Source organism: Anas platyrhynchos, chromosome 2 (genome assembly GCF_047663525.1).
Source record: "Anas platyrhynchos isolate ZD024472 breed Pekin duck chromosome 2, IASCAAS_PekinDuck_T2T, whole genome shotgun sequence".
In the NCBI taxonomy this organism is placed as follows: Eukaryota; Metazoa; Chordata; class Aves; order Anseriformes; family Anatidae; genus Anas; species Anas platyrhynchos.
This window is the reverse complement of record NC_092588.1, coordinates 579,148-605,217: the sequence shown is the minus strand read 5'-3', so window position 1 is coordinate 605,217 and position 26,070 is coordinate 579,148. Positions and strand designations below refer to the sequence as shown.

General features: G+C 61.5%; 2 protein-coding genes and 1 long non-coding RNA gene across 3 annotated transcripts in view; 1 reads left to right on the top strand and 2 right to left on the bottom strand.

The window, feature by feature from the left end:
- HSF1 (heat shock transcription factor 1) overlaps window positions 1–8,845 on the bottom strand; it is a 34,937-nt gene extending 26,092 nt beyond the window's left edge. The window contains exons 1-4 of the mRNA XM_027452840.3: window positions 8,549–8,845; window positions 4,435–4,543; window positions 1,920–2,056; window positions 207–331 (exon numbers count right to left, since the gene is read on the bottom strand). Of these exons, the coding sequence (XP_027308641.1) occupies window positions 207–331; window positions 1,920–2,056; window positions 4,435–4,543; window positions 8,549–8,683 (506 nt within the window). The 5' untranslated portion in view covers window positions 8,684–8,845. The remainder of the gene's footprint in view (window positions 1–206; window positions 332–1,919; window positions 2,057–4,434; window positions 4,544–8,548) is intronic.
- Window positions 3,552–4,428, bottom strand: LOC119715933 (uncharacterized). Its single transcript, XR_005263460.2, has 2 exons — window positions 4,084–4,428; window positions 3,552–3,974 (listed from the first exon to the last, which is right to left on the bottom strand). It is a non-coding gene; the product is annotated as an uncharacterized lncRNA (long non-coding RNA).
- A 218-nt stretch (window positions 8,846–9,063) lies between the features above and the next one.
- The window catches only part of BOP1 (BOP1 ribosomal biogenesis factor), a 40,781-nt gene continuing 23,774 nt past the window's right edge, over window positions 9,064–26,070 (top strand). The window contains exons 1-3 of the mRNA XM_027450262.3: window positions 9,064–9,267; window positions 9,780–10,016; window positions 16,318–16,419. Of these exons, the coding sequence (XP_027306063.3) occupies window positions 9,259–9,267; window positions 9,780–10,016; window positions 16,318–16,419 (348 nt within the window). The 5' untranslated portion in view covers window positions 9,064–9,258. The remainder of the gene's footprint in view (window positions 9,268–9,779; window positions 10,017–16,317; window positions 16,420–26,070) is intronic.

Below are 26,070 nucleotides of genomic sequence, written 5' to 3'. Positions count from 1 at the left end.
TCCCATCCACCCCACATCCTGCTGCTCCCTAAGCAGGAAGCCTTTTAACGCCCAGGCTGCACCCCAGACAACCAAGGCTAGGAACAGAGCGCAAGCAGTGGCAGGGAGCCTGCCAGCACACGAGGGATTAAAAATAACGTGTTCAGGGCAGAAATCACCCAGCAAATTCTCCTGCATCTCCTGCCATCCCCTCCCCACATACATACTGCTTCATGGCTATCAGCTTGGAGTCCATGCTCTCCTGCTTCCCCTTCATCACCTGGATGTCGGTCAGCAGCTTGGTTACATTGTCCTGCCGAACCTTTATGTCCTCGTTCTTTATGCTGGATACCTGGGGATGGAAAGGAAGATGTCAGTGGGGTTTTCTTCCTGCAAAACGGTTGTTTAAGCATCCAGGTTGGTCCTGATCCCATCTCCCCACCCATTAAACACCTCCCCTTGCCAGAGCTATCACCGTGCTCACACTGGTGTAACGTTGTGGTGAGGGATGAGAAGTGGTCACCTGCAGGGAAAGCTTTCTGCACACAAATCAAATTCTGTTGCAGCCTGAAAACATCATCCTTCTGGATCAGACAAGCCATGCTCAGGTAAAACCGGAGGCCTGTGGAGGAGCTGTTTGCTCAGAACAAACCTTCGAGAGCTGATGGACCAAGACTTATCTACAACAAACCCTTAAAAGATGGGTGTGTTTGCGCTGCAGACGGGCAGTGGACATCCTTCTCGCACACTTCCAGAAGTCTGCTGTGTGCAGTGAGCTGAACGCTGCTCTCAGCAATTAAGGAAGTCATTAGCTGGCTTGTGAAAGCAAAGCAGGAGCAGAAGGCAGAGGAGCAGGCTGCAGCAGGGGCCTGCAGGCAGAGCGGCGAGCCTCCTCCCGCGGCCGGTCGCTCGCCATCCTCATCATTTCCACTACAAGCACTAAAGCAGCCGAGGAGATTCCGAGCAGATGATTTTCTTGTTGATAAAACACTCCCGAGGCGTGACACCCGGGTGTGTTTCACGAGAGCTGAGCCACGTGAGAGGCTGGTGAATCTGCCAGCCCCTCCTGGGGCTAACACAGCTCCCCTGCTCACCAGCAGCTCCCCTGCACCCCGCTCACCAGCAGGTCGTTTATCTCCAAATCTCCTCACGTCCTCCCAAACGTGCCTGCCCGCTGTGCCAACGTCTAGAGGAGCCGAACGGCTCAGCACAAACGGCATCCAGTTATTTGGGAGCACCCCGGGAGAGGCAGGCAGCGAGCTGCTCTCCAGGCGCTGCTGTGATTAATACTTGGCTAAGAGTGACTAAGCCACGTTTGACTAAACCACGTCTCCCAGCCCGTGCTCAGGACCAGCAGGTTGCCCTGGGGCATCCCCAAGCATTTTTGGAACCCCGGTACCACCCATCACCACCCCGTGCCTCCAGCAGCTTGAATTTCAAGAACTGGGGGATTTGTAAAACACATCTGTGAGTTTAAAGGGAGAGGGCAGAGGTCTGGGCTTGGGAGACACCAGCGGTTAGCACATTTTCAGTAGCTCAGGCACCTTGCCTTTCCTTTTCCTCCCTCCACTACCACATCTAACACTTCTCCACGTGTCTGGGCGTTACGCTGCACGGACACATTTTACATTCCCTGGAGCATTTAAGCAGGGATTGCAGCTTAACTAGCAATCAGTCTCCCTCTTCCTGAAAGCTGCAATTGTTCTTCCATCCCTCCAGGGGACACAGCAAACCTGCCTCTGCCCAGCCAAACCCAAGCAGATGCTACTTGTCCATAAAAAAAAGGGAAAATAAGGCAATATTTGTACTGACTCCAGAGACAGGCTGGTTTGTAAGGCCCGAAAGCTGCCCCCAGAGCACCCCGATGCTGTCCCAACCAAGGCTTTGTTTTCAAACAGTTTGTCAAAACCTTTCCCGAAAGATGCGTTGCGGAAACTTACGCTGGTTACTTTCCTCTTGATGTTTTCCAGGAGATGCTCCTGGCCTCGGATGAAGTACGGGTGCTGGAATTCGGTGTCGTCTTTCTCCGGCTTCACCAATCCTCCCTGCTCGATGTGCACCACCTTTCGGAAGCCATCTGAAAATTAAACAGTAGATGGTTGGAGAAAAACTCGACGGGCTAAATATGAACGTCACAGAGCAGAAACAAACACGAGCTCCCCTTGGTAGCCTAAGCCCTCGGTCACTGTGCCATTCCTAACACATCTCCCCCTAAAAATGCTTCGTGGAACGAGGAACTCCTTAACCTGATGGAGGCTATGCCAGACCTTCTTGACAAGTGGCACGAGTCCTCCACTGCCCCTGGTCCTCTCCAGGAGGGCAGAGCCACGCAGCCGCTGCCCTGAACCATGGAGCAGAGCAAGATCTGAGCAGGATCCACTCCTACGTCCCAGAACCCTTCTGAAAAACACCTTTTGCTGCTCTCACAAAGCCAACGTTTGTTTATTTGGCACAAGGCAGCAAGAAGAAAGGCTGAAATTATAGGAGTTAAAGCAAGAGTCTCCAATTAACCTTCCTATTTCCCGATTCCAGTCCCTCAGCCCCAGGACGCTGTGGTTACACGAGCACACAGCATCTCTCCTCGCCTCCTCAGTGCAGATGGAGGCAAGAGAAGATGCATTGCCACTGAGCTTCTTTTCAGGAGCACCACCAAAAGCAGACTGCAACATGCAACCCCAGAGGTCTTCCATTTCGTTTATTCGGGGAATAAAGTGGCTTCTGAAAGCAGCTGGCCACATGCCACAAATAATAATAAAATTATTTGTACTTTGGAGATAAACCTGTGCGAGTGTTACCGGTGTGCAAGGGGGGGTGACCACTGTGGCATCTGACTGAAGTAAGAAAAATAACAAACTGCACTGGAATTCACCCTTATCTCACTCATGTTCCTATCAGTTTATTCCAAACAGCACTCGGAAATCCGATTTATATTTCCTGGAAGGAGACAGAAGCTCGGTTTTGGTTACACACCGAGGATCACTCCAGAGTAGTGACCAGCCTTTGGGGCAACGTGCTGATCCCAGCACTTGCCCCAACTTCCAGAGCAGCTCCAGGTTTCGTGCCGCACACTGTGGCCATCCCAAAGCTGCTCGTGTGGGTTCCTCATCACAGCTGCTGCCCCCAAAACTTGGGATCAAAGAATTGTAAGACTGGAAAAGGGCGATACGATCACCAATTTAGTGAAATCACCCGATGTTGTGGTGCCAGGAGTCAGCTTCCAGCCACTGGGGGGATCCCTGGAAGGCCAGGACGTGCCCCACTGCTGCTCCGAGCCGGGCTGAGGGGCAATGAAAACCCCTGTGTGCGGGTGTCTGAGGGGGTGCCACAAAAAGCCCTGGGCCCCCACATGCCCCTTCTGGAGGATTTCCGAGCCCTGGCTCTGGTTTTGCATAGAGCAGGGTAAGCGGAATCAGCCCGAGCACCAGCCCGGAGGCTGCCCCGTGGAAATCCGGCTGAATTCTGCTGCGAGCAGGCATCAGAAGGGCAGAGCTCAGCACGAAGCAGTGATAACCACACAGCTGGGGGGGAGCAGAACAAGCAAACCCCAATAAACCACGCACAGAAACTCAGGATCTGTTTGAGGCATTTCCCTTTTATAGAATCCCTTTTATAACGCACGCAAATCAAGAGGTGTGGGCGTGGGGATGGGGTTTGGCGGTGGATTTGTGTTAGGTGCTGGCTGACCCTGGTGATCTTTTGTTTTTTTTCCAGCCTGGTGATTCCATCCCTGCTTCAAAGAGGAATAAATCGCTCCGTAATGCCCCCGGCAGGGAGGGGCTGAACGGCAGAAGGAGGGTTTGGGTTAGGCATCCAGCAGCCAGCCCCACTGCTCCGCCACCCTCACACTAAAAGCATTTCCCCGAGGAGCTCGCAGCATCCGGGCTGTTGGAGGCTCGTGAAACCACTCCCAAAGCCACCGGGATGAGACAGAGGGAGCTGAGCCTGCCTCCAAGCAGAGGATCGGGCTTGAGGATGGCGAGAGCTCTGCTGTGGCTCTAGGGGGAAAAAAAAAACAACTGCTGCTGAGACGAGCAAGTTCAGTCAGCGCCTGCTTTCCGTGACTCCGGCGGCAACATCCCCTGGAGAAAGCGGTTAGAAAATTACCGAGCTGTCACTCGTGGCTTCTCCGTCCAGCTGGAGGCCTTCCAGGAGCTCCTGCTTCATTAGGAGGTGGCAAGGAGAGCAGCAAGGAGCGCCACCACCAGCACTAACGACGGGCGAGCTCCCAGGCTCACACCCAGGGAAGGGCAAGATAAAAAGCCGAGAGCTCGAGGTTCTTCACCTCGAGGGTTGTTGGTGTTAGCAGTTGCTCTGCCTGTCAGCACAGCCAACCTTAAACCTCCCCCCGGGTCCCCCCGGATAACTGCAAGGGCAGAAAAGGCCCCCAGGTCAAACACAACGCCCCCCAGAGCGGGCTGGGACGGCGGCAAGGAGCCCCCCCGGGGGGATACTCACACATATTGAGCTGCCGCACGAAGCTGGCCATGTTGTTGTGCTTGAAGTACTTCGGGAGTACCTCCTTGGCAAACTGTCCTTGGTCAAACACATGGAAGCTGTTTCCACTCTGCCAAAAAAATAAAAAAACAAGACAAAACGAGGCGTTATCGGCCACCATCAGCCCGCTCCACCAGGCAGGTTACGCACAAAGCCCCAGCCCCGTTTTGCAGATGTGTTAATTGCCCACCCCGTGCCAATTAGCTTGATTTCGTACCAACAGCGCGGCGAGCCCGCCTCGAAATGTCAACATCTGGCAGCAAATTAACCCGATTCCACCTCCTGCCAGTCTCGGCGCGCCCGGGGCCGCGCAGGTGGGTGAGGACCCCTGGGATGCAGCGCCCGGGGGGGGCCGTGAGGATTTTAAGCAGCGGGAGGTGGCGAGAGGTGAAGGGTGCGCCACGAGCACATCACCCATCCCAACAAACAGCCCCGTTTCAGCCCCATTTCAGCCATGCCTCATCTGTTATCCCCCTCCCACAGCAGCCTGGTTTTCTCCCCCCCCAGCATCCCAAATCCTGCTCTCAGCAGCTCCCTGAGGTTCTTTTTCCCCCAACACCTCCTGCACCAAAGCCGTTTCCAAGACCCGACCCCAGCGCAGCGCTGCAGGGACCCCGGGGCTCTTCCCAGCCTCCCAGTTCTTATTGAGCCCCCCCACCCTCCCCTTGCACGCACAATTTTCCACGGGGCAGAGCCCCAAATGCTCTGCAGAGCCCTGCCCCGATTCCTTCACCCCAAAAGGACTGCGTGTGGAGGAGAGGTGAGGAAGCCCAGGCAGTTTTACTCCGTGCCATTTCTCACGTCGGTCACAGCTGCAGGATCCCTTCCAAACCCTCCAAAATCGAGGTGAGAGCACCACCGACACCCCTCTCCCCAACAAAAACCTTCTGGGTGCCCCGGGGGCACCAGATTCCCCTGACCCAGCCCCTGGTGCCACCAAAAGCTGTGGCTGAGAGGCCAAAAACTGCTCAGCTGGGAGCCCAGCTCCCATCCGGGGCGCTACGGAGCTGGCCCCAAACACCCCCAGCCCGACACAGCGCTGTGGTGAGGGGGCTCACACCCCAATTTTGCCCTGCAGCTCCTGCTCCTTCCCTCTGAACGCCCCGCGCTGCCCCTCCGCCTCCTCCAGCCCCAGGGGAATCAGCGAGGAGAAAATTTAGGAGCGGGATCCTCAGCCCTTACACGTGTTCGGGTTCTCAGTCTGTGAAATAAGCAGGAAATCCGGGAAAATATTGACTTCAGAGCAACAAAAAACCCTAGTTTGATGCCCGAAACGGGAAGGGCGATCCCGGCAGGGTCACGGCGTACTGGGGTGCCCCGGGTGGGAGGGACAGCAGCAAAGCCAGGATTTACCCCAAAAAGCCAAGCGACGTTCCTACAACACGGCACCGGCGTGGCCCCCCCCTGGAAGGGGGGATTCAGCAATGGGTGGAAAAACCTGAGGGGTGGGGGCAAAGGGGTTTGGCCAAGCTCTTCTCGGGGTTTTTTGGGGACAGGACAAGGGGTAACGGGCACAAAATTGAGCCCAGGAAGCTCTGAACCAATATGGGAACGAAATTCTTCCCGGTGAGGGTGGCGGAGCACTGAACAGGGAGGCTGGGGGGGCTCCTTCTTTGGGGATATTCAACGCCCCCCTGGGCAGCCTGCTGTAGGGAACTGCTTTGGGATGGGGGTGCTGGTCCCAGGGGGTCCCTTCCAACCCCTACAGCTCTGTGATCCTGTGGGTTTTATTCACAAACCCCTCAACAGCCAGAGGAAGCACAGGGCAAACGGGGAGAGCGCAGCCTGAGGAGGAGCTGCTGCGAGCAGAGGGGTTCAGGGCAGCTCCCGCACCCCAAAACCGGAGGGGAAAGCTCACAGAACTGCCCCCAAATCCTCCCGGGCTGGGCCCGCCGTTATCTCTGCCTCCCAGTCAAACCAGCAGCTCCCAGCTGGTTCTGATAGCGGGCTCGGGGCCTCCCGCAGCCTCCCAGTAAAGGCACTGGGCAGGAGATGGTTTTGGGGACGGGCAGGAGGATCCAGCAGGGTCAGGTCCCCCCTCGAGGACCCCAAACCCTTGGCTGCGGGGTTTTTTGCTTGGTTTTAAAGCCCACCAGGTCTCTGAGCCCCCACCCCACAGCCGAGGACCCCCAGCCCTCCACCAGCTCCATCCTCAGGGCCTGGAGCCTGGCCCCACCGACCCCAAAAGCTGCAGGGACAAGGGGGGGGGACATCCGAGGGGTGCACTTTCACCTCCTCCACCGCTTCTTTTCCCGTTTTCTTCACTGATTTCCCCTCTCACACACAAAATTTGTGCCTTTTCTTGCAGAAAGCACCTCGGGACCACGCTCCTGAGCCCCCGAAGCCCAACCAGGAGCTCACCCACCCCCACCCCGTGCAGTTTTACCCCCTCTCACGCTCATTTCCCTGCTTTTTTCACCAATTTCCCCTCACCCCCCCCCCCAATTTGTGCCTTTCCCTATGGAAATCCCTTCAAGACTCGCACTCCTGAGCCCCAAAACCCAACTTTAAGTTCACACCCCGTGCAGTTTTACCCCCTCTCACGCTCAATTCCCTGTTTTTTTCACCAATTCCCCCTCACACACCCCCTATCTTTGCCTTTCCCTATGGAAATCCCCTCAGGACCCACACCCCCAACCCCCAAATATAACCCCACAAACACACACCCTGTGCAATTTTACCCCCCCGACGCTTATTTCCCTGCATTTTTCATTAATTTCATTAACTCCATTAACCAATTTTATCAATTTCTCATTAATTTCCCCTCCCCACCCCCCAATTTCTACCTTTCCTCCCTGAAACCCCTTCACCCTCCACACCCCCAAACCCCCATTTTTACTTTTGCCCCCTTTTTCACCCATTTTTACCCCCTTTTTCCCCTCTTTTTACCTTTTTTTACCCCCTTTTCCACCTATTTTTACTTTTTACTCCCCTTTTCCCTTTCCACCATTTTACCCCTTTTCCCCCCCTTTTTCACCCATTTTTACCCCTTTTCACCCCACCTTTACCTTCCCCCCCTTTTCACCCCCCCCTTTTACCCCTTTTCCCCCCTTTTTCCCTCCCTCTTTTACCCTTCTCCCCCCTTTTTCCCTCATTTTTACCCCTTTCCACCCCCCTTTTCCCTCACTTTCCCCTTTTCCCCCCCTTTTTTCCCTCACTTTTCCCCCTTTCACCCCTTTTTTCACTCACTTTTCCCCTTTTCCCCCCCTTTTTCCCTCATTCTTCCCCCTTTTCCCCCCCTTTTTCCCTCATTCTTCCCCCTTTTCCCCCCCTTTTTCCCTCATTCTTCCCCCTTTTCCCCCCCTTTTTCCCTCATTTTTCCCCCTTTTCCCCCCCTTTTTCCCTCATTTTTCCCCCTTTTCCCCCCCTTTTTCCCTCATTTTTCCCCCTTTTCCCCCCCTTTTTCCCTCATTTTTCCCCCTTTTCCCCCCCTTTTTCCCTCATTTTTCCCCTTTTCCCCCCCTTTTTCCCTCATTTTTCCCCCTTTTCCCCCCTTTTTCCCCCTTTTCACCCCTTTCCCCTCATTTTTCCCCCTTTCCACCCCCTTTTCCCCTCATTTTTCCCCCTTTCCACCCCCTTTTCCCCTCATTTTTCCCCTTTCCACCCCCTTTTCCCCTCATTTTTCCCCCTTTCCACCCCCTTTTCCCCCTTTTTCCCTCATTTTTCCCCCTTTCCCCCCCCTTTTTCCCTCATTTTTCCCCCTTTCCCCCCCTTTTTCCCTCATTTTTCCCCCTTTCCCCCCTTTTTCCCTCATTTTTCCCCCTTTTCCCCCCCTTTTTCCCTCATTTTCCCCCCTTTTCCCCCCCTTTTTCCCTCATTTTTCCCCCTTTTCACCCCCTTTTCCCCCTATTTCCCCCTTCTCCTCACCACCTCCCCCTCACACCCCCACTCCCCCCTCAAAACCCCCTCAGGCCCCCCTGACACCAAAAAACCATGAAAACGACCCAAAAAAGGCGGATTTTTTTGCATTAAAACGCCAGGGCCTCGGCCGCGGGGTCGGGTCCCGGCAGCGGGCGTTCGCCCGCTGCCGGGACCCGAGCCCCGCGGCCTCGGCCTAGCCCCCTCCGGTGCTCACCGGGCTCCAGCAGATGAGGGGGTCGGTGTCGGGGTCCTCCACCAGCGTCCAGAGCTTGGTGAGGAAGGCCGGCACGTTACTACCGGGCCCGGTGCCCACCGCCGCCGCCGCAGCAGCACCAGCGGGGCCCTCCATAGCCGTTAAAGGCCTCAGGGCCCGGGGTTCCGTGAGGCTTCAGCGCCGCCGCCGCCCGCCCCCGCCTCGGGGCCCGGCCGCCGCCTGCGCAGCGCCGCCCGCGGGGCCCTGCATGGCCGCCGCCATCTTGGGACGAGCCCCCCCTGCGCGCGGGGGGCCCGTGCGCATGCGCGGCGCCGCCTCCGCCCCCCGTTAGCCACGCCCCCTCCCATTAGCCACGCCTCTTTCCCCAAAGCCACGCCCCTTTCCAGAAGCCACGCCCCCTCCCCGAAAGCCACGCCCCCTCCGCGGAGAGAGGCGGCGGGAACGCTGGGTTCTGCGCATGCGCACTCGCCCCTCGCTCGCTTCCCCCCCTCCCTCCTCAGTTGGGCGGGTGGCGGCGGCGCATGCGCACGGGGCCTCGCGCCCTCTGCCCTCTGACCCCTCCGTTATCCCCCCCCCTCCTCCGTTATTTTTGTCCCCCCCCCCTTCCGGGGGTGGAGACGGACCCGGAAGGCGGAAGGAGGCGGCAGGGGGCGGGGCCGTGACCTCTGACCCCGGCGCACGAGGAGCGCGGCGGCGCACGCGGCACCGGCATGGCGGAGGTGGGGGGGGGGTGGGAACCGGGAGGGGGTTACCATGGTTACCGGGGGGCTACCGGGGGTTATCAGGGGGTTACCATGGTTACCGGGGGTTACTGCGGTTATTTGGGGGGTTACCGGGGGGGCACCGTGGTTACCGGGGGGGTTTCCGGGGGGGGTTACCATGGTAACCGGGGGGCTACCGGGGCGTTACCATGGTTACCGGGGGGCTACCGTGGTTACCGGGGGGTATCAGAGGGTTACCATGGTTACCCGGGGGGTTACCGGGGGGTTACCATGGTTATTTGGGGGGGTTACCGGGGGTCACCGTGGTTACCGGGGGATTACCGGGGGGTTACCGGGAGGTTACCATGGTTACCGGGGGTTGCTATGGTTACCGGGGGGGTTATCATAGGGTTACCATGGTTACCGGGGGGTTACCGGGGGGGTCACCGTGGTTACCTGGGGGTCCCGGGGTGCCCCGGTCCCGGTGCCCGGTCCTGACCCCCTCCCGTTTTTTTCCCGCCCCCCCCCAGGAGGCGCCGAGCCCCGGAGCCGAGGAGCCGGAGCCCAGCGGGGGCTGGGGGCTGGGGGGCAGCGACAGCAAGAGCTGGGGGGGCAGCGAGGAGGAGGAGGAGGAGGAGGAGGAGGAGGAGGGGAGCGGAGAGGAAGACGAGGACGAGGAGGAGGAGGAGGAAGACGACGAGGATGAAGATGAGGAGGATGAGGATGAGGAGGAAGAGCCCGGCAGCACCACAGCCCCCCCAGCACGGGTGAGGAATGGGGCTGGGATGGGGCTTTTTGGGGTGGGGGGGCTGCGAGCCCCATGCCCCATTATTTGGGGGCAGCCACGGGGGCAGCCCCACAGCTGCTCACCCGGGGGGCAGGAGGGGCCCCCCCTGCCCGTTTGCTCCTGGAGCCCGCGTTCCTGGCGCTTCCCTCGTGGGCACCTTCCCTGGTTTTGATTATTTTTACTATTTTCATTATTTTTACTATTTTCATTATTTTTACTATTTTCATTATTTTTACTATTTTTCATTATTTTTACTATTTTTCATTATTTTTACTATTTTTAAGTATTTTAGGGGTGTCCAGGCCAGCTGGGCACGAAGGTTGGTGGAAAATTCACGCTGGAGCTTGCCCTAATGTGCGGCTCCTGCCGTGCCCCCGCTCAGCACCGGTCCCCCTCGGGGTGTCCCCGTCCCCCTCGGGGTGTCCCCAACCCCCTCGGGGTGTCCCCATCCCCGTGCCCCCTCCAGCAGCCGCTGGGGACCCCCAGCTCGGCTCCCCGGTGCCGCTTTGCTCCTCAGAGCACCCAGTTTTTTGGGACCCAGAGCAGAGGTGAGTTTGTAGGGAAAAACCCCCCAGAAACAGGATTTTTGGCCCAGGAACCGGCACCCAACTGCAGCGCTGATTCCTCTGCCTTTGCTAAATTCCTTCTCAAAACTCAAATTATTTTTTTAGCCCCGTTTGGAGGCTAAAAACCCATTGGAGGTGACACCACCTCCTGCGGCACGGCGTCGCGCTGGGGGCTGGTGGCAGTGCCCCAAACACCAGACCTCGGTGCTGCTTCACCAAAAAAGGGCTCGTGGAGTCGTTTGGGATGGCCAAGACCTCACCAAAAAAGGGCTCGTGGAGTCATTTGGGATGGCCAAGACCTCACCAAAAAAGGGCTCGTGGAGTCATTTGGGATGGCCAAGACCTCACCAAAAAAGGGCTCGTGGAGTCGTTTGGGATGGCCAAGACCTCACCAAAAAAGGGCTCGTGGAGTCATTTGGGATGGCCAAGACCTCACCAAAAAAGGGCTCGTGGAGTCATTTGGGATGGCCAAGACCTCACCAAAAAAGGGCTCGTGGAGTCATTTGGGATGGCCAAGACCTCACCAAAAAAGGGCTCGTGGAGTCGTTTGGGATGGCCAAGACCTCACCAAAAAAGGGCTCGTGGAGTCATTTGGGATGGCCAAGACCTCACCAAAAAAGGGCTCGTGGAGTCATTTGGGATGGCCAAGACCTCACCAAAAAAGGGCTCGTGGAGTCATTTGGGATGGCCAAGACCTCACCAAAAAAGGGCTCGTGGAGTCGTTTGGGATGGCCAAGACCTCACCAAAAAAGGGGTCGTGGAGTCGTTTGGGATGGCCAAGACCTCACCAAAAAAGGGCTCGTGGAGTCATTTGGGATGGCCAAGACCTCACCAAAAAAGGGCTCGTGGGGTCATTTGGGATGGCCAAGACCTCACCAAAAAAGGGCTCGTGGAGTCATTTGGGATGGCCAAGACCTCACCAAAAAAGGGCTCGTGGAGTCGTTTGGGATGGCCAAGACCTCACCAAAAAAGGGGTCGTGGAGTCGTTTGGGATGGCCAAGACCTCACCAAAAAAGGGGTCGTGGAGTCGTTTGGGATGGCCAAGACCTCACCAAAAAAGGGGTCGTGGAGTCGTTTGGGATGGCCAAGACCTCACCAAAAAAGGGCTCGTGGAGTCATTTGGGATGGCGAAGACCTCACCAAAAAAGGGCTCGTGGAGTCATTTGGGATGGCCAAGACCTCACCAAAAAAGGGCTCGTGGAGACATTTGGGATGGCCAAGACCTCACCAAAAAAGAGCTCGTGGAGTCGTTTGGGATGGAGAAGACCTCACCAAAAAAGGGCTCGTGGAGTCGTTTGGGATGGCCAAGACCTCACCAAAAAAGGGCTCCTGGAGTCATTTGGGATGGAGAAGACCTCACCAAAAAAGGGCTCGTGGAGTCATTTGGGATGGCCAAGACCTCACCGAAAAAGGGGTCGTGGAGTCATTTGGGATGGCCAAGACCTCACCAAAAAAGGGCTCGTGGAGTCGTTTGGGATGGAGAAGACCTCACCAAAAAAGGGGTCGTGGGGTCATTTGGGATGGAGAAGACCTCACCCAAAAAGGGCTCGTGGAGTCGTTTGGGATGGAGAAGACCTCACCCAAAAAGGGCTCGTGGAGTCGTTTGGGATGGCCAAGACCTCACCAAAAAAGGGCTCGTGGGGTCATTTGGGATGGCCAAGACCTCACCAAAAAAGGGCTCGTGGAGTCATTTGGGATGGCCAAGACCTCACCAAAAAAGGGCTCGTGGAGTCATTTGGGATGGCCAAGACCTCACCAAAAAAGGGCTCGTGGAGTCATTTGGGATGGCCAAGACCTCACCAAAAAAGGGCTCGTGGAGTCATTTGGGATGGAGAAGACCTCCAAGGGCACCGGGTCCAGCTGGAAGCAGGCAGCAGGAAGGCGCTGCCAGCCCCAGCCATGGACAGACACAGATTTTGGGGACGGCTCCTCAGTTTTCCCAAATCTTCCTCCCAGCACGAGGGACCCCCGCTGGTGCCAAATTCACCAGCTCTGGCTCCAGGGACCCTCGGGTCCAGGATTGCTGCTGTGCACATTTGGGCGTGCTCCTGCAGGAGCTTTGTGTTCGAGCAGACAGGAGAAGCAAAAAGAGGGCTGGGGGCTCTGGAGACGATGCCCACAACCTCTGGGGGGCACGGGGGGCGTTGGGTGCTGGGGGCCCCCTCCGGAGCTGGCGACCCCGGGGGCGAGCTGCTGCTGCCCGCAGGAGGATGCTTTTAGGGAGCTGTGATGCTCCCTCATTAATTAATTACTCATTAATTCCACACATCTCATTAATTCCACACGTCTCATCAGTGCAGGGGGCTTTAAAACCCCTCAGGGTACCGGGGGCAGCCTGGTGGGGACGGCGCAGAGCCGCGCACGGAGCCGCGTGCCGGCACGGCGCCCATCCGGCTCCTGCGGGGTCCCGGAGCACTCGGGGCCGCTGCCCGCCCACCCTGGCTCGCGGGGGCTGTGTAAATTTTGGGCTGTCCTTGTTGGCTTGGATTTCCTCCTGATGACTTCCAGCACCGTGACAGGTCGGCCTCTTTTCCTCGGCAGCCCTGGCGCCCTGGGGAGGGGTCCTGGGGCTGAGGTGGTGCCTTGCGACCCCAGGAAACCCCCCCTGCACCGCTTCCCTAGCCCTTTGTCACTGCCCCTGCTCTCCCCAGGTACAAATCTCCCCAAATTTGTGCTCGTAGAGGCCGTGCTGGCCCGAGCAGGCTTCATCTATCCGTGGTTTTAGCGGTGAAATGGAACAAATGGACGTTTGCCCTCGGGGTGAAAAACTTCATGAAATCCCCCGAGGCACGAACCCCGTCCTTGCTCTTCTCCTGGAGGTGCCCATTTGGATCCTCCGACGTCTGAGCTCCAAGCGGAGGCGTCCCCGTGTTCACCTGCAGGCTCTGTGGCTGTTTGGGACCCCTTGGTCCCCCGCAAGAGGTTGTTGGAGGACGGAAACCCCCAAAAACAAAACAGCAGCGAGGGAAACTGTGTTTGGGGCTGCCGCAGCTCCCGAACCCGCCTGGCACCCCTCTCTTGGGCACTCGCCACCATCCTCGTCCCCCTGCCGCGGTGCCGGGGGGGCTCCCCCCCACGGCTGCCGGGACCTCTCCCCTCCCGCTGGAGGATCTCAAGCCAGGAGCTGCTGATCTCTTCTCCAGAACCTGGGGGGAACTGCGTGGGAGCGCGCCGAGGGCTGTGCGGGGGGAGGCGGGCAGGTTCTGCGCGGGGGGAGCGGAGCCAGCGCGGCTCCTGCTGCTTTCAGCCCCCTTCCTGCCCTTTTCTTCCACCTCTTGGCAGCCGGGAGCGGGGTGAGCTCGTTGTGGGGTTTGCTCCCCCTGTTTTGGGTGGCTGCGATCTGCCCCGAGCGGTGCCGTGGGGCTCCGGGGGCAGCCGGGGCGCGTGTCCCCTGCTCCGCCTGCATCCAGCCGCCCTAAAGCTCAGCTTCGATGGCGTGGGGGTGCCATGGGCAGCACCCCCCTCTCCTTGCCCCTCTGCGTGTGGTTCAGCGCAGGGGGGGCAACTTTTGGGAATCCCACTTTTGGGTTTCTCCGAGCTCTTCTTGAGCTCATCTGGGGCAGCGCGCACGGGGAGCGCTCGGGCAGGAGGAGGCCACGGGTCTCGGCGTGCAGCCCCTGTCCCTGAGCCCTGGCCGTGGTGTGGGGTGCCAGGGGAGCGTTTTGGGGGGATTTTGCTGGATTTTGGCAGCCTGTCCGGCACGGCTTGCCGCCCTCTGGTGGAACGAGCCCGCTGCAGGGCTGGGGAGAGGAGCGGTCGCTGCGCTCCCGTGCCCAAAACGCGGCTCCCTCGGTGCTGAGCTGTGGTGTGGGGCAGAGCCGAGCAGAGGGGTGCTGGGGGGGTGCTGGGCACGCCTGCAGGAGGAGCTGGATGGCAGATCCTGCTGCCTGAACCCCCCCTTTTAGGAATCCTGCCTGGTTTGGGGTAAAATACCCCCTTTGGAGGGCTCGGTGCGTCCCAGGCTGGGTGTGTGAGCGGCGTCCTCGCTGGGCTCTTCCCTGCTCTCCTGGCGAAGCTTTTCTGAAAGGTTTCCTGGGGGAGGTTTTTTTGGCCTGCCCGTGGATGCCCTCCATGCACAGACACGGCCTCGGGGGGGCTTTGCTGGCTGGGGGGAGCCCCCCGTGGGGGTCCTGGCTCCTCGGTGCCCCAGGGCCCTGCAGCGCTCGTTGCGGTGGCGGGAGAGGGGGAGACGAGAGGGAGAGCTGGAAACTCAAGTCCAGAGCCCTCGTAGCGCCAAAAGCCTGGAAAAAAACTTATCTCCAATCTCCCTTTTTTAAAAATTTTTTAATAAAGCCCTTTGTTTTTGCAGTAATCTCATCCTCTTGCCGGCCCAGGATTTTCCAGGCTCTCTCCCACCCCGCTCCCCGCGGCTCGGGGGAGCTGCGCGGGGCCGCGCGTCCAGCAGAAGGTGATCACACACTGCGCGGGCTTTACTGCTCCCGGGGGGGACGTTTTTCTGGGGCTGTTTTTCCGATTATTTCTCCGAATCCTCCCGTAAACCCGATCTAGCCAGGGTCCCCCCTTCTCCCCCTACCCCCACCCCGAGTGGCGAAGCGAATCTCTTTTGCAGGGCAGGATCTGCCGCTTGCTCGGCACCCACACGGCTCGGCGAGTGGGCGAAGCCTGGCGGCCGGCGCTGTCTGACCGCGGCTGCGGGGGGCAGCGGCTCTGCCACGTGGCCCCGTGGTGTCCGAGCCCCCGTCCTGGCACAGGGCGGGCGTGGGGATCCCCCGGGGACCGAGGCTGCTCGTGGTGCCCCACGGATGGAGGTGCCTGGCCCGGCGTGCCGCACGTGGCCATCTCCATCCCGCTGGCCTTGCCACCCCAAATTCCTCTCTGCCAAAGGAATTTGGGCTTCAGAGTGGCTCTCATCACTTTTAAACCCGTCGGTAACTTCAGGTGGTGCTGCTGGGGTCGTGGGTGCTTCCCCCCACCTCACACGCTTCGTCCAGCAGCTCCGCAGTCCTGAGCGCAAACGTGGTGGAGCCCAGCAGGGGGAACGAAGCTCTGCGTGGGGCGCACCACGGAGCCCTCAAAGTGCCAGGGGTCTGCCAGCAGAGACCTCCACGGGCTGCAGGAGGGGGCTGGCGGCACCTTGTGGGGTTCAGGGACCCTAAATCCTGCGCCGGGCTCAGAATGACCCCGAGCAGCCGGGTGGGCAGGGGCTGTGCGCACGGGGAGCACGCGGGAGAAGCAGACCAGGGGCTCTGCGGGTGGCACTGCCCACACCAACCCCACCTGGGGCTGGTGGCGAGGACGAGGCCGTCACCGCCTGGTGCTCCTGAGACCCGTCCCTGCTCTGGGTCTGCTCTGGGGGTCCCCGTTTGGAAGGGGGCTGGGGTGTGGAAGCCGTGGACCGGAGAGGTTTGGAGCCCAGGGAGCGGGGATGCAATTCTGCGCACTGAGCTGCTGTCGGAGCTGCTCCAGCAACCTGTCCTCAGGAGGAGGGGATGGCTTTGTCCCTGCAGTCCCCAACGAGCAGAATTACCCGCTGCTTAACGAGCCTTTTCCTTCCTCCCTTCCTTCCTTCCCTCCTTCCTTGTGTCCCCGAGGAGCTGTGGTGGCACCGAGCGCTCGCGGTGGCCTCGGACCCGGCACCCACCGGGCACTGGGGGCAGCTCCAGGCCTCGTGGCCCAGCCAAAGCTGCTGCAGGGAGCACAGCAGCTCAGGGGTTCATTCGGAGGAATTTACTGAGCTTTTTGTTTCCCCTTCAGGTCAAAGGGGCTCCCAGGAAGCTGGAGGCCGGGCCCTTCCTGACCGAAGAGGAGCGTCGGCTTGCCCAGGACGAATACGTGGAGGACAGCTCGGATGAGGAGGTAGGACCCCCCCACAAAGCTTTTTGTCGTGCTGGTGGTGGTTTTAATATGGATGTGAGATGGCAGGATGGATTTCCCTCTCCTCGTTGGCTTCGGTGCAAACTCAGGGGAGGGAGCGTGGTCAAACCCCCAGCCTCTGCGCAGGGATTGCTCTGAGCTGCTCTTTTTGCTGCTCATTTTGGAGGCTTGGTGCTCAGGGCACCCAAAGGGGGGGTCGGGTCTGCCTCCCGTGAGGGCAGAGCCCCCGTTTGCCCTGCCCGAGGGTCGCAGCCCCTTTGCCCACCCAGGGCTGTGGCTTTTTTTTTGGGAAGGGTTGGAGGCTGCCCGTGCGGACGGCAGCGGGATCTCGGTGAGAAAACGCTCCGACAACTCACCGCCTCTCTTAATCGTCTGCTAAACCAATTAATGAAACTGGCGCCCATCGGCTGTTCCAGCAGGGCCCCGGGGTCGGCACGGATCCGAGCACCAAGGGCTGCGGGGGCGTTTCGGATCCGGCCCTCGTTTTCGGGCCGGGGGCTCACCTGAAAGGTGCCGGGGCAGCCCCAGAGCTCACCGGGACGGGGCCGAAACCAGGAGCTCGCTCGTGCCGGGAGCAGCCGCGGGGACGGGGACGGGGATTTGCGGGGTGCAGACGTGAGCGGGGCTCCTGGCCGAGCACCCAGCCCCAGGATGGTGGCCCTCGGGCATTTGGGGTGCATAAAGGGACTCGGCTTGTGCTCATCTGAGCCCCGAGGGATGCGCCAGCCCCAGGGGACAGGCGGGGAGGAGCAGGAGCCAGCCCCTGCGGGCTGGGTGTTGGAGATGTTGGAGGCCCACCTGGGCTGGCGCTGGAGCTGCCGGCAGCCCCTGCCCCCGGGTCTGGAATAGAGATTTAGAGAGAGGGGAAATATATGACTATAGAAAACATACACTTGTGTAATGTCTCCAGCATAACCCAGGAAAAAAAAAACCCTTTCATGCAGGAATTCGAGGTCTCTCTCTCCCCAGCTGGTCCTGTTTCAGGGCCCCCGTGGGGGGAGCGCTGATTCAGAACCTGTTGACATCAGAGCAGCTTCCAGTGGCTTTGTTCCTTGTTCCCCGCTCCCAGCCCCCTGCCCTCTCTGTGATTGTAGTTATCTCTCCTGCAGAAGATCCCTGATGCTTCTGCTTCCTGCGGCCGCCACGCGCACACTGGGGGCTTTGTGCTCGCGCGGGATGGGGGGCACGGGGAGCAGGAGGGCTGCGAGGGGAGCTGCGGGTTTTATATTTCTCTTATTATTTTTTTTGTTAAGAGCTGGCTCGCGTCGTACCTTTGTCATAATTAATTTGTGGCCTCTTCCTAATTAAAGGCTCGCTGAGCCACGCTGCTCTCCAGGGCACCCAGGACGCGTGTGTCCGCCCTCGGGCCGTCGGTGCGCAGCCTGACCCCGGTGTGCCTTGGAGATGTGCCCAGGGGCTGGGGCTGGAGCTCATCCCGAGCTCATCCCGAGCACATCCCGAGCACATCCCGCACCTGCAGTTGCTGCTGCTGGGGGGCTCGGGACCACCCCTCTGCAAACAGCCCTGGGGTTTGCGGTGGGCTCTGAGCAGCGTCGTGCGGCACCCAGGGCTGGTGTGACCGTGGTGTGACCGTGGTGTGACCGTGGTGTGACCGTGGTGTGGCTGCCTTGGGGACAGCATTTTGGGGTATCCTGTGGAGCTGTGGGAGTGGGTTATTCCCGTGGGTTATCCCCGTGGGTTATTCCTTGGTGCTGAGGCTGCCCAGGAGCCCCTGCTGTGTGCCTGTCCCCAGGCGCTGCTTCCCTGCACAGCAGGTGGGTGCCGGGGGTGCCGTGGGGGTCCCCCAGCTCCGTGCCACCCCCCCTGCTCCTCTCCACTCTCCACCACCCTCCGACCACGCTCCCGTGGCCCCGGCCGACCTCCCAGCCAGCCCCAGCTCTCAGCGCCCGCAGGACGGCTCCCGAAAGCAGCAGCAGTTGGGAAAACATCCGGTGGCACCGCCGTGCCCCGGGGCGCACCGCTGCCGCTGCGCCGGCTGTCACTCAGCGCTCTCGCTCCCCTCTCTGCCTGTGCGTGGGCTCGGGAGCTCTTTAATAAAGAATAATGGCTCAGACCTGCTATGCCCCTGTGTTTAGCGCAGACTAAATTTCTTCTAGCTGTGCTCCTGCTCACTTGGCAGCTGCCGGAGCTCAGCCTGGCCGGGAGCCCGGCCGGTCTCTGCCGTGCGCTCCGAGAAGAGACACAACAAAATAAATCGGTTTCCTGGCCGGGCCGGGCGGGTGGGGAGCCCCGTGTCGCACGCGGAGCCTCCCCGTGCCCGCTGCTGGAGCCCCGGGGTCCGTGCCCGCCGGGGAGGTGCTGCCGGGGCCGTCCCCACCGCCCGGCCCCCGGCGCTCCCCCGGCGTCGCCGCGCTCGGGCGCGCGGAGATGAATGGCCGCGAGCTGCAGAGGCTGTCAGGGCCTCGCTGGGAGGAAGCAGTTTTGGGGCTTTTGTTTGGTTCTGTTTCCTCCCACAATGACTATTCCATATGTCAGTGGATAATGAATGAAGGCGCGTTGAGTGCTCCTCGGTGAGCCGGCGGCTGTTCCAAGCCCACTTCCCTCCTCCGCAGCGCAGCTGAGCCGGGCGGGGGGCGCAGCGCTGGCCGGGCTGAGGGAGCTCTTCTTTCAGTAGCTGATTAGCCAAGAGAGGGAAAAAAAAAACCCTGCAGAATGTGCTGCTGGCAGACAGCTCCTTAAACTCATCGCTCCGTGTGTGTGTGCGCGGCCGTGCGTGCGCTTCCTGACCTGCCTGGCTCCAGCAGATGCTCCGGGCTCCCCGCTCCCCCCCGCGAGCGTGCCTGGCCGGGCGGCCGCGCGTGCTCAGCCCCATGGAGGTGCGAGAGGAGGCGGCGAGGAGGCAGGGGCACAGGGGTTAGGGGGGGCCTGGCACCCCCGGGATGCGGCCACCCTGGGGGAGCTGCTTCCCAAAGTGTCCCCGATGCCCTGTGTGGAGTGGTTCTGCTGCGGGGGTCCACGATTTTTTTAAGCCCCTTCCCCTTTTTGCAGAGGGAAGGCGCATCCTAGCGCTGCTTTTCGCCCTGCAGGACGTGCCTGCGCCCATCCCTGCGCCCTGGGCTGGTTGTGGGTGCAGGGCAGGGAGCTTTGGAGGAGAGCTCGCTCTCAGCCCCGTTACCTGCCCTAAAGGAGGCGGCTCCGGGGGTGGCGGGGGCTCCTTCGTGCCTCCCGAACAGCCTCCCGCTCACAGGAACCGAGTTCTTGGAAAGTGCTCGCCGAAAGTGTCTGCTGCTCGGCACCGGGAAGGGGTTGGGAACGGGCTGCGGGGAGGCAAGCGCTGAGAGCGCCGTTCCAGCCCGGCCGTGAGGTCCTCCAGCTGCAGTGCCATGCCCCATTTCCATTATTCCGTTTGGAAAAGACGGAGGGAAGAGAGAAAAAAAAAAAAAAAAGAGCTCCAGAGATGGATAGCGGGGCTAATTGGAGGCCTGGGGGGAATCGGGAGCTGAAGAGATGTGAAAAGACAAGATTTGTGTGGTTTGGAGCCCGCGCGGAGCCCGGGAGGACGCGGGAACAGGATGCAGGAGGTAGCACGGGCGAGATGAAAAGGCGTCGGGTTTAACGCCGCAGCGGCAGGAGGGGAGCTCTGAGATTCCCTTACACAGCCCTGGCCGCGTGGTGCCAGGGGTTTTGAGGCACCGAGGTGTGCAGGTACTGGCAGGAGGAACGAGGACAGCTGGAGCCGGGGCGTCTCCAAAAAAACCCAGTGCTCTCGGGACCCCACGGACCAGCGCTCGGCCCCGAGGGGCTCCGCTCCGCTCCGTGCCGGGGCGATGGGGCTCAGGGACCCCCTCATCCTTTTTGGTCAGGGGTCTGGGGGTTCTGTGGGGCTGCTCTGGGGTCTTCCCTCCACCTTCAGCCACGCGGTGGCCACCCGAGGTGCTCATCCCACAGCCCCATGGGTTTCCCGGTGACATCCAGCGCAGGGGCTCCCGTCGGGGCCTCAGCTGCTCCACGTCCGTGCGCTACGTGCAGGGTGGGCAGAGCCCGAGGGGCGCGAGCCTCGCTCCGTGCCCCGTGCCCCTGCTCCTGCTCTGGAGGAAGAGGAGGGAGGGATTCGGGGGGGCCGGCTCCGCGCCTGCTGGGACGCTCGGGGCCCCCGCAGGAAGGCAGGGCTGGACCTGGGGGGGGGGGGGAAGCTCGGGCACTCGCTCGGGTTTCTGGAGCTCGCAGCCAGGACGGAAAATTTCCGTGCGGAGCCCGGGGATTGGGGCTGGAGCTGCCAGGCCCGGGGCAGCCCCTTCCCCACGCTGCTGCCAGCCAGGGCTCGGCACCGCCGCGCGTCCCCGTGCCGTGGGGAAGGGGCCGGTGGCACGGGCACCCCCGGTGCCGGGGGTCTCAGGGGGGGGGATGAGGAGGGCTCGAGGTCCCGGCAGGGCTGGTGCAGCGCCGAGGGAAAGGCAGCGATGAAGCGGTGCTGATCCAGGCATGAAAAAACGAGGTGAATTGCTCTGTCTTTTGGCTGCCCCAGGCTTGATATTTAAAGCGTTTGTAAAGCGGCTCAGTTGGGGCAGGAAAGGCTTTTTCCTTCTGGAAGGAATGACATCACCGAATGCATTTAAACGATCAGGTCCCTGACCCAAGGAGAGCGAGAAACCCACAACAACTTTCGGCTGATGAGTGGAAACTTTTTCTTTCTTTTCTTTTTTTCTTTCTTTTCTTTTTTTTTCTTTCTTTTTCTTTTTTTTTTTTTTTTCCATTTACTTTCCCCCTCTGCGTGCTGGGTCCACGCCGCTCGGCTGCGTCTCAGCTTACGGCCCCGTCCTCCTGCGGGGGCTGATCCCAGCTCCCCCATCCCGCTGCCTCTGCCCCCCCGGGCACCCAAAGGCTGCTGCCCCCTCGGTGGGGTGACCACAGGAGGCTCCGTCCGTGGCACCGGTGCCACCGAGCCCCCACCATCTCCAGGAGGCCGTGCTCAGCCTGCAGGTGCAGGACAGGTGATGCCAAGCACCAAATTCCCCCAGTTCTCAGCTCGGGCACGGTCCCACAGCAGCTGAGGGTGCTGCCGGCACCCCGTGCCCCCTTCACCCCGACACCCAGCTCTGTGCCCGCTCCCCTTCCCGGCGAGGCTCAGCCTGCTCTCGCCGCCCCCGCCGCTGGAGCTGCTCCCCCCTCTCCGCTGCCGGAGCTGGCAGCGCCTCCCCTGCTGGGAGCCAGGGCTCCTGCTTGCATCCAGCCTTCATCTCACCTCCTGGCACCGCTCCAGCCACGCTGGCACTGCCACGGCACAGCCACCGGCACCGCGCGGGCAGGTGCTGCCTGGCGCAGGCGTTGGGCTGGGGCGCGGGGACCCCCGAGCATCCCCCCCCTGGCCCTGAATGTCTGGCCGCTGTTCCAATGTCCCACCTCATTAGGCTCGGCTCCTCTCCGGGTACGGAGGACGTGCGGAGGAAGCAGGAGGCTGCTCGGGGACCGGAGGAGGGGGCTGGCGGGCGAGCCCCGGGGCTGACGCTGCGCCACCACCACCACCGGTGCCCCCCATGCGTTCGCTGCCCCCCAGGAGCTGCCCCTGCTGATGGCTGCCACCAGGCACCCCGCACCTCTCCGGGCTCTGCAAAGCTCTTAAAAGCTTTTTTCTGCTCCTGGTGGATGCCTCCAGTGCTCCTCGCCCCGTGCCCGTGCGGGACCGTGCGCCTCCTGCCCACCCGGTGCTCGCCGCTGGCTGAACCGTGCCGGAGGATGCGGTGTGGATGGGCAGCTGTGAGCTCGGTGGCACTTTTCTCACCCCAACTGTGCCAGTGGTGGTGTCGGGGACATTTGGGAGGATTCCTGAAGTGAAGGGCAGCACCAGCACCCTGCCATCCCCGAGGCACGCTGCTGAGCGCGGACAGGCAGCCAGGGGTGAGCAGGGCACGGAAACTGCAATTTGGGCTCTGCCTTCAGCGAGTTGTGCGTTCAGGAGGCTTTGAGTGACTTAAAAAAAAAAAAAAGGCACGGTGAACTCCCAAGCAGAAAGCAGCCGGCCCCAAACAGCCAGAAATTCGGAGGAAGGCAGGGAAACCAAACCAAACTGAAACCCAGGCGCTGCGCAGCCTTGCGCCCTGGCGGGGATTCCTTCCTCACGCTGCCTGAAGGGGCTGTGGGGGCACCGGGGGCAGCACCTGAGCAAAATTTGGCCAGGTTGATTTTGTGGGGTCGGGGCTTTGGCTGTGAGGCTGTCGGGGGGCAGGGTGTGAAGGCACCCGGGGCACTGCTCGGGACCTGTGGCTGCAGCAGATCCACGGGCACCACGCACCCAGCCACGGCGAGGGCAGTTTGGGGGTCCCTGTTGGGTTAAAATCCCCCCCTTCCAGAACAGCCAAGACAATTCGGAAATTCTGAACCCCTCCTGGGGGCAGGCAGGAGGTGCTCTGGCTCGGCTGCCTGGAAGCGAGCCCCAGGGGCTGCCGTGCCCGGATCGGCCGTGCCCTGTGCCAGCCCAAAACGCCGGCCCCTCGCCCCCTCCCGTGGCTCCCGGCTCTCTCGCAGGCTGGCCCCGCTGGTAGATTTTATTTTATTTTTTTTCATCCCTCCCTATCCAGTAGCGCAGCTCGTCCAAAACAACACCGCTCGGCTTCGCTGCAATTCCTGGAAAAACTCTGGAACAAAATAATCAGCCCCTTCCCAAAAGCCCTGGAAGATAGCGGGCGGGCTGCTGCCTGCCAGCGGCGCCGGGGCTGGCGAAGCAAATTGAGCTTCTTCCCGTGGCACGGAGAGGGGGGGCCCGGTGGCCGGCTCCGTGCTCATCCTGCACCTGCCTCTCGGCTCCTTCCCGACCCACGTGGCAGGTGGAGGCGTGATAATTTAATTTAATTAAATTAAATGGCACCTTGGTAATTGGGTAGGGGGCACGGATGCGGTGCCGCCCAAGGTGGTTTGGTGCCCGGGGGGACGCGGGCTGGAGGTGAGAGAAAACCTCCAAGGAGGCTCCTCTGCCTCTGCTCCGCTCGCCCCGCAGCTGGAAGGGGGCTCCTGTGCCCCCTTTTGGAGCAGCCTGGATTTTGGGGAGCCTGCAGGGGAAATCTGGGGGCAGCCACAGCCCTGGGGACGCAGGGGACACCCGAGCGAGGCAGGTGCCTGATTTTGGCGGTGCCAGCTCCACGCACGGGGCAGGAGCTGCCCGGGGAGCGAGCTCGGGGTCTCCACCCCCCTCGGGGACCCCCTTCCCGTGGCACAGACGCAGATCCCGGTGGGCTGGGGTCCCCCCTGCCCCTCTCAGGAGCTGCGCCACGGGGCCGAGGAGCGATCGGAAGCCGCGGCCGGTGCCGGCGCTCGCCCCCGGGGCCGGGCTGTAACCGGAGAGCGCCGGAGCCGCCGCCGAGCGCCTGGTGGTGCGGCCGGGAACCACGCGGCGCTTTGCTCCGCGGCCAAGCGCCGCTGACGGCTTCTGCTGGCTACCGAAGAGCCGGCTGCCAAAAGGCTTGGCCGCAGCCCCCGCTCCCCTCCACGTCCCACCCCAGCCGCACGCCGCGCTCTGGCAGGGGGGGGCTCGTGCTCGCGAGCCCCTCTTTATCCACAAAAGCACCTCGCCCCGCTCCGGCCCTATCCCAAAACCCCACGGCGTCCTCCTGGTTTGGGCTCAGCCCCCCAAAAGTGGCCTCGTGAAGGTCGGGATGCTGCAAAGAGCTGGAGATGCCCCCCCGGGGGGCAGGGAGCTGGGTAAAGGTGATGGGAGCGGGGTGCAGGAGGCTGCGGGGCTCATGCTGAGAGGCAGCCAGGCACGAGGCCACCCCGGCTCGGTGCTCAGGACCTGCGGGATTTGCTTCTTCACCAAAAGGGAACCGCCAAGGGAAAGCCTCCACTCAGCAGCCAGAGGTGGGGTGGGCAGTTTGGGGGGGCATCAGGGCAGAGCTTCCATCTCCTGCAGCGAGGAGAGCAGGAAAACGGCACCTTGTGCCCCCTGGGGTGCTTCACCTGTGTTAATGCAGCCCCCAGGGTGGATTTTCTGGGTTTGTGCCACCAAAAAGGAGCCGGAGCCGGTGCCGGAGCTGGTGCCGGAGCTGGTGCCGGAGCCCTGTCTCCGTGCAGAGCACCCCTCGAGGTGCAGAGCTCCCCGGCAGGGCTCGCCCGGGGCACCCGAGCAGGAAATCTGCCTTTAATGGGCTCTCGAGGGGAAGGGGCCGTGTTTTCCTTAGCAGGAGGAATGCTGACAGGGATGGCTCTGCTTTTCCTTCCATCAGGTCGCGGGGAGCAGCGGGGCCGCAGCGCGTGCCCTAATCCTTCCCTGGGCGAGGGGGGGGCCAGGGGGGTGCAGGTGCCAGACCCCCCGCCCGGCACCGCGGGCAGGGCTGGTGCAGATTTCCCTTTTTCCCTTTTATCCGGGCCAAGCTCTGCTCCCAGATGGCCGGGAAAGGGGGTCCCGGGGGGGTCCCGGGCACGATGAGAAGCAGCTGGGGGATGGAGCCCACGAGCGCCTGGCTCCTTCCCAGCACTGTAAGGGGTGGGGGCACCCCTGAGGGCACCAGGGAGGGGGGATCCATCGATCCCAGTGGGAAATGCTCACTGTGCAGGTGGGGAGCGCTGGGAGGGGGCCGCACATCCCAGGGGGCCGCTGCCTGGACCCCGTCCCCCCCCTCGCCACCTCCCCCTTCGCCCTGCTTGGGAAGGCGCCGAGGCAGGGGGCCGGTGCTCTGCCTTTACATCTCGTAATCTTTAACGAGCTGGGCCTGCTCTGCACAGAAGCGAGAGCTGGGCGGCTCCTTCACAAGGCAGCCCCTGGCCATGGGGAGGGGGGGGCCGGCCAGCGCCAGAATTTGGCACCCACCGGGGGGCCAAGGTGGCCCCTCCAGGACACCGACCCCAATTGGGCACCTCCATGGCCACAGCCCCTGGCCCTGTGCCTTCAGCCGGTGCTGGACACGTTCATGGGGCAGCTCCTGAGCCCCCGTAACCACGGCCCCCCCCCGCAGCAGGTTTCTCCTCCCTGGCCCTGCTGCAGGATCTCCGTGGACCCACGGCGCGGGGACCCCCCCGGCAGCGTCCCCGCGGGCACCACACCGGGCAGCGGTGGCTCCGGGGGTCCCCCGGCTGTGCAGGGTCAGCCCCGTGTCCCCCCGGTCCACAGAGTGCCCATGGAGGGGGGGAATGCCTGTGCGCCCCCCCCACCCACCCCGGAGCAGCCCCCAAGGTGTTGAGAATGGAAAAGTCCAAGCGTGGTCAGAGCGCGGAGCGGGGGCTTGCCAAAATTAACAGTTGATTCGGGTTTGCGGGAGCAGGAGCCAAAACGCAAGGAATCTTGGATGCGGAGAGGGAAACTTTTTCTGTGGGCAGTAAATCAGCACGGAAAGATCGGAGGTGGGGAGTTTTGGGGGGGGGTGGGGGGAGAGAGAACCCGGCCCCCGCACGGCCGCTGGCAGAGGCGTGAGCGCGGCCGGACCCGGGGCTGCCCCGGGGTGTTGACTCTGAAGCCTAATGCTCACCCTCTGCGCTGCTTTTGGCAACTCAGAGCCAAAATTTTTGGTGCTCAGGGGGTGTCTGGGGGGGCTGTGGGTCCGTACTGACCACGCTGACCCCCGGGGGGGGGATCGGGGCTGGCAGGGGGCACGCAGTCCCCGCGTCCCGTTGGGTTCTGAACCTCTCCAGCCATGGAGACCCCGCGACCTCGCTGAGCAACCCGCACCAGGATGGGGTCGCCCCCGC